The sequence below is a fragment of the Brachyistius frenatus genome, unplaced genomic scaffold, assembly GCF_029030835.1.
Source record: "Brachyistius frenatus isolate BFR_SWC_R1_liver_20210118 unplaced genomic scaffold, ASM2903083v1 Contig_25, whole genome shotgun sequence".
Classification (NCBI taxonomy): Eukaryota; Metazoa; Chordata; class Actinopteri; family Embiotocidae; genus Brachyistius; species Brachyistius frenatus.
In genome coordinates this window covers 1-6,738 of record NW_027210624.1, presented here as the reverse complement: position 1 = coordinate 6,738, position 6,738 = coordinate 1, and the positions used below count along the sequence as shown (strand labels likewise).

The 6,738-nt window shown below is 45.9% G+C and overlaps 1 protein-coding gene across 1 annotated transcript; it reads left to right on the top strand.

The window, feature by feature from the left end:
- Positions 1 to 353: 353 nt before the first annotated feature.
- pck2 (phosphoenolpyruvate carboxykinase 2 (mitochondrial)) lies at positions 354 to 6,706 on the top strand. The gene is made up of 8 exons (XM_069697915.1): positions 354 to 668; positions 4,121 to 4,333; positions 4,406 to 4,590; positions 5,143 to 5,213; positions 5,414 to 5,549; positions 5,639 to 5,826; positions 6,000 to 6,162; positions 6,245 to 6,706. The coding sequence occupies exons 1-8, from the start codon at positions 637 to 639 to the stop codon at positions 6,478 to 6,480; spliced, it is 1,224 nt and encodes a 407-aa protein (XP_069554016.1). The 5' UTR covers positions 354 to 636; the 3' UTR covers positions 6,481 to 6,706.
- Positions 6,707 to 6,738: the final 32 nt, after the last annotated feature.

Below are 6,738 nucleotides of genomic sequence, written 5' to 3'. Positions count from 1 at the left end.
TCTGTAACATGAAACCAAATGTCCTCTTGAGTGGGGAGTTTCGTTTGATCACCCGTGTTCAATCTCGTCCTCTATTTCCGCGACTCTGCTCGTGTTTCCGGGTTGTTCCTCCGCGCTTGCTCTTCTTGCGGGCGTGTTTTTTTTGCGCTCGGCCGTGCAGAAACGGTGGAAACTTGCATCATCCTGTGCGGGAGGGACGAGAGAGAGAGAGAGAGAGAGAGAGAGAGAAAAGCGCACGACAGTGTGGACAACAAGCTGAGGAGGAAGTTCACTCCGGGATGTTTAAATGTTAAAGCGCCTCCTCCTGTCTCTCGGTGCCGAGCCGGTAAAAAAAAGAAAAAAAAAAAAGTTTGACTTTGTGGAGCTGCGTGGATTTTCGTCGGGAGGGGGAAGAAGTTATCAATCCACTGTGGTCGTGCAGCAGCAGCAGCAGAGGCAGGGCAGCGTCCAGTTCACTGGTTACGAGCTGTTTCTTTCTGTGAATGTGCACGCTGAGCAAAGTGCAAGGTCCCCTCGGAGCACAGATATGAGCCGTGACCAGCTCTAGCCGCCGCTCTCTTCACCTCCTCCGCTAACTTGTATGTGCCTTTTTACACTCTCCTTTTTTATAAGCTAATTCTCAGTTTTACACCGAAGATGTCGTGCCTTTTATTGGGAGTCATACGAAGGTGAGTTTTTGTTGATTTGAAATTTATTTAAAGACAAGTCAAATGATAAATGACAAAATTGGCGTTTTGGGGCTTTATAGGCTTCGTAGTACACAAAATTGGCAAAACATGTGTTTTTTTTTTTTCATTCGTTCATATTTAAAAATCTGTTATTGTTTGATTAATTGAAGACACTTTCTTTAAAAAAAAAAAAAAAAAAAAAGGAACCTTTTTTTCTACTCTGCACTTTTATTCTGAACATTTCTTTTTCTTCAGGCTCAATCTGTGTCTTTATAAGTTAAATGGCACATCAGACTGCGTGATATTGTTTTCAAACAGTGATCTTTCTACATTCCTTCTCTTTTACCCCTCATAGGCTTTGTGATGAGCTCACATCACACTCCAGGGAGTCTGGAGTCAAAAGTGAGCAATCGGGTGCATTACGCGTGTGTGCTTTTATTCTGTCAATTACGCTGCAAGTGAGAGAGTGAGTGACTGACACCATGGGAGGGCATGCGAGTTGGTGGCGGGGAGGCCCGTGCTGCTGTGCATTGTGTTTGTACTTCTGCCTGAGAGGCTGTTAATGGCTGGATGTCCCCGTGTGCTTTTCCCCGTGTACTCTCCGTACCCAGGAGGGAGGATAATGTATGCAGCACGTGTGCCTGTTCTCTGGAGTTGATACTCCTGCTTGTGCCTGCTTCTCACGAGTAGACTCTGCCCCCAAAAGAGTCTACTGAGCAGGATGTGTCCAGCGTTGAAGGGGGAGTGTAGGCGTGTCGGCCTGTGGTGTGTGAGGATTGGTTTGCTGCCTTGGAGGTGTGTTTGGAGAAAACTTGTGCAGCTGGAAGCCAGGAGGAACCATACCACACCGTGCCTGACAGCTTTCACATTTCAGAGTGTAAATTCCTTAAATTAGACGATGCCGAATCGTCACATTTACTGTTTTCTTGACAGTTTACGTGTGTGGGGAAAAGTGCAGGGCTAAATTTGTCAAGTCGCAGCATGCCTGTCCCCCTTCAGGTGTGGGGGATGGGATGGGATGGAGAGGGGGGGGGGGCAGGCAAAGGCATGAGGGGATGGATGACTGCAGGGGAAAATTGGGAGCGAATGTTATCGGAGTCTGCTCAGGATCTCTAGAAAGATGCAGCTTCTCCATGCGAAGAACAAAAGCCACTAAATCCCGGCCCGCTGCTTCAGCCTTCATCTTCTGTCTCAAGCAAGAAGAGGAGCAGCTAACAAAGTCTTTGCTCCTATTAATTAATTTCAAATTCAATCCAGGTCATCTCCTCTCCTAATCCCCGCCACAGTGGAGATAATATTGAGCACCACCCCAGTGGTTACAGTAATGAGCAGCACGACGGGGGGATGTTTGGGAACAGAGGGGATTTATATCCTATGTGTGGGAAAGAGACTGAAGGACTGCAGAGCAGACTGAGCAGACATCTAATGTCACACTATCATTAGTATTTGTTCAGTTTTCATTCCACTGATCATTTGTCTGCTCAGATATTGACGTCATATCTTAAATTGGACAGAAGAGATTCATGTTTTGAGTGTTTATAGGTCAAGATTGTATGTTTTTACACTGAAACCATTTACACTATGTTACTGTTTAAAGTGATCACGATGAAGGTAGTTTTTCTTTAGTTTAGTCCATTGTTTTGGTCCTTTTTGTTCAGACATTCATGATCCCCAGAAGATGAATCCTACTGACTTCTGTAATCTGTTTAAATGTGTCAACAACTACTGGATGGATTCCCCTCAGCCTCACACGGTTTAGTCTTAAAGAAAATCATTTCAAAAGCATGCTCAGAGGCTAAATTAAAATACTGAACATGGTAAATATTATACTTGCTAAACATTAGCATGCTGTCTTGTCATTGTGAACATGTTAGCATGCTGATGTCAGCTCACGGCTTCACACAGAGCTTTTAGGAGTTTTATCGGCCGTAGTTATCAGTCTTTTATTTGTTTGTTCGGTTATAATAACCGTTCACCAGCAACGCAAGCAGAGACCGAAAAAAAAAAAAAGTATGCTGCTTCACACAAATGAGTTGAAGAGCCAGCCTGCTGTGCTGCTTGTGATTTTTCAAATATAAGAGCTTTCATCAGTCAACATTGTGTTACCGAACACTGATACAAAAAAAAAGTGACTTGTGTGTCAACATGCCTGCTGCCTGTGTCCTGTACATTCAGAGCAGATTTGTGTGTGTGTGTGTGTGCGCGCAGCATGGTGTGCGTATAATGACACAGCTATTGCAGCCAGTTAGGAGCCACGTGCCGCCACTTGACGAGACGACAGTGTTGCTCTTTGTAACAAAAGTCAAAATGAAAGAGTGTGACTTTAATGGCCAATCAAATTATCTGCTACTTTACTACAACTAAAGTGTTTATTTACATTTCGTCCGGGCTTCTCGTGACCACGACGAGTATGAATTTCACATTTTTCTAAAGAGGTCACCAGGGGTCGTTTATAGTGCCCAGTACTTTGTTGTGCCATTGTTGGACAGACAGGACACACACACACACACACACACACACACACACACACACACACACACACACACACACACACACACACACACACACACACACACACACACACACACACACACACACACACACACACACAGGCTTGTGTTTTAACAGTATACATCGCCACAGCCCTTTCAGTACTTTTTGTGAATATCATGCAGCTAACAGACAATAGCCCCCCCCCCCCCCCAGGCCTCTCTGTGTGCAGAGAAGTGAGTTTGATGCTTTCAGGTTGCACTAATAACGGCAACAAAGACATCTCATTACCACAATGGTCACATAAACAGTAAAAAACTACAGTTTAGGGCTGTAAAAAACTGTGGTGAAAGTTTTTTTGGTCTGATCTCTGGCTTTTACAGCTCTGTCACTGGTGGGGGAAAAAAAGAATGGGAACCAATGGAAAAGTCTGTAGGCTGCTGCTATCTGACTTTGATGTTTTAATCAATATTGCATCTGTAAATACAGGAAAAAAATATAGTCTAGTATGAATGAATTAGAATCAGGTTCACTGAACAAGAAATATTTGTAATTCAGTTAATCTGCAATTCTGTCCCGTATTGCTGACCGCGGTGACGTCAACGTCCCAAAAAGGCTTCAGCGAGATCAGACGGACGGATGTGGAGTCTTCAGTTTTTCTGGTTTATTTTTCCTGACTCATGATAGGTTGTAGAAGTGTGTCCATAAATTGCACTGTCAGACGTTCTGATTTCTGTTCCCCTGTCGCTAAATACAATCAGGTTTTCTCTTTGATAATAAATGGAGTATTATCAGCTCATTGATTTTGCCTAATGGGGAATAAACAACAATTTATTTGTATCCTTCATGTGTCAAGTCCAACACATGCTTTGGTTCGTGAAGCTGTAGTCTCATAAAGTGGTTTCTGCATCAGGTTTGTTGTAACTTGTTTTAATTTCCTCTGATCGGTCCTCCTCCTTCAGGCAGGGCGGTGTTGGGGCGAGTGTCGGGGTCCGGTCCCTGGCCTCCATCCCCTCACTGCCCCCGGTGGTGGCTGAGTTTGTGAAGGGAGCTGTGGAGGAGTGTAAACCCTCCGGTGTGCATGTGGTGACCGGGACGCCGGAGGAAACGGCCAACATCCTGGCGGGTCTGGAGAAGGACGGTATGGTCAAGAGGCTCCCCAAATATGACAACTGGTAAGAGCGTTTAAAACTGAACTCTCTCCTGAAGTAAGCTTTTCTGCATCTGACGAATTCTCCGCTTCATAGTTGGCTGGCGCGTACCGACCCGAAGGACGTGGCCCGGGTGGAGAGCAAGACTGTGATTGTGACCAAGAGCCAGAGAGACACCATCTCCATCCCTGCTGGAGGCGCTAAGAGCCAACTGGGCAACTGGATGAGCGAGTACGACTGGCAGAAAGCCAGGCAGGAACGTTTCCCCGGCTGCATGACAGGTAGGCTGGAGGACGGAAATGAAATCTGTGTCCACTGTTGAAAGGAGAGCGAGATGTGCTTTCATCTCTCTTTTTAAACGGACTCACTGAAAACATTGAAAGTTTATCATTTAGAATAGTAATATTTAAATGTGAACTTTAACCAACTAGTTTAAAAACGAACAAGCATACAATAAGATGCTTTTCTCTTTAAAGAGCGACTTAACACAGGTTGAAAAGCAGCATTTCTTTCCAGCCTGTTTCACCACAAACCACACCTAGTGATGTCAGAGTCTGGCAAACACGTGCACATCACTGCAGCACAGCTGTGTTTTTCTACTCATTACCCCCACCAGCTGTCCATCAGAGGAACAGCATGAAACTGGCTGCAGGACTGGCAGTTATGATGTCACTTCTGTCCTCATGCGTGTTACAAAGTCCAAGAAAAGGCTGTGACATCAAATATTAGAGAAAATATGACCTCATTTTTCAACTCTGAAACAATATTTACTACAATGAAGAAATACCTGCATTAATGTGTCGTGTGTGCGTCTGTGTGTGTCCTCTCTGTAGGTCGCACCATGTATGTGATTCCCTTCAGTATGGGTCCTGTAGGCTCAGCGCTGACCAAATACGGTGTCCAGGTACTGACTGTTGTTCTCTAAAAACTTCACATGCAGCAAAAAACACGCGGTGCTGCGCTGCTTTGTTGCTGTCAATTGTCCTCATTTATTACAGTGATTTATTTTGTAATTTAATAAGTTGCTGTTCCTTTTCATGGTTATTATCCAGTGAAAGTTCTCGGTTGTAAACCAGGTTGATAAACTTTTTGTTTTCCTTCAAGGTGACCGACTCGCCGTACGTTGTGGCCAGTATGGGCATCATGACGCGCATGGGCACGCCTGTTCTGAATAAGCTGGCGGAAGGAGAGGAGTTTGTACGCTGTCAGCACACCCTGGGACGACCTTTACCACTCAAAGGTACGGATCCCAACAGCCTGAATCAAGTTATATTTTTGATTTGGATCACTTTTCATAAGATTTTACGCACTATCTCCTCTTCCTTCCAGCTCCACTCGTCAACTCTTGGCCCTGTAACCCAGAGAAGGTGCTGATATCTCACCTGCCGGACACCAGGCAGATCTTGTCCTTCGGCAGCGGCTACGGAGGAAACTCCCTGCTCGGGAAGAAGTGCTTTGCCCTCCGCATCGCCTCCCGCATCGCCAAGGATGAGGGCTGGCTGGCTGAGCACATGCTGGTGAGAACAGAGAACGACATGTTGTGGTTGTGACCCAAACCTGAAGAACCATTCCCGATGGGACTGGAAACGAGAACTTATTGTCAACAAGAAATAGTTGGTCTAAAGTGCTGCCAAAAAGCCTGCCCCTAAGTCCTAACTTACAGTGGTAATATGTTTATTCACCTCCTCAGATCCTGGGAATCACCAACCCTCAGGGGGTGAAGCGTTACGTAGCGGCCGCCTTCCCCAGCGCCTGCGGTAAAACCAACTTGGCCATGATGAAGCCGTCTCTGCCGGGCTGGAAGGTGGAGTGTGTGGGCGACGACATCGCCTGGATGAAGTTTGACAGCCAAGGTGAGCGCAGAGGTCACGGACGAAGACTCGCTCTATTACTCCGCATGCGGCGTACTAAATCCAGCCTCTAATCCCCGTGTAGGTAAACTCAGGGCCATCAACCCGGAGAACGGCTTCTTCGGTGTGGCTCCAGGCACCTCCGACAAGACCAACCCCTACGCCATGGCAACCATCGCTAAAAACACGGTGTTCACGAACGTCGGTGAGACCAGCGATGGAGGAGTGTGGTGGGAAGGACTTGACCCTCCTGCTGCCGGAGTAACACTCACAGACTGGCACGGCAAAACCTGGACGCAAGGTAACGTCAGCCTGGACTGAGCAGGGTTTAAACAGGAGTTAGTCTCCAGAGAGTCCTGATTGACCTGAGAGCCAAAAATGCACTCTAAAAAAATAATCTTCTGACTTCTAATGAATAACAATGAATATTTGTTTTTGCTTTACTTTCACATTTGAGCTTTAATCAGGTGTTTGTTTCATTGTTAACAGAGACTTATTATCATTAGTCCCATTTGAAGTGTGCACTGAACAGTTGTAGTGTATACAGTGCCACCTAGTGGTAAACCAAAGCGATGTCGT

Coding starts and splice junctions, on each gene's coding strand:
- pck2 (XM_069697915.1), top strand. CDS start 637: ATGTCGTGCCTTTTATTGGGAGTCATACGAAG. Junction 669..4,120: donor TTATTGGGAGTCATACGAAG/GTGAGTTTTTGT, acceptor CTCCTCCTTCAG/GCAGGGCGGTGTTGGGGCGA. Junction 5,214..5,413: donor TGACCAAATACGGTGTCCAG/GTACTGACTGTT, acceptor TTTTCCTTCAAG/GTGACCGACTCGCCGTACGT.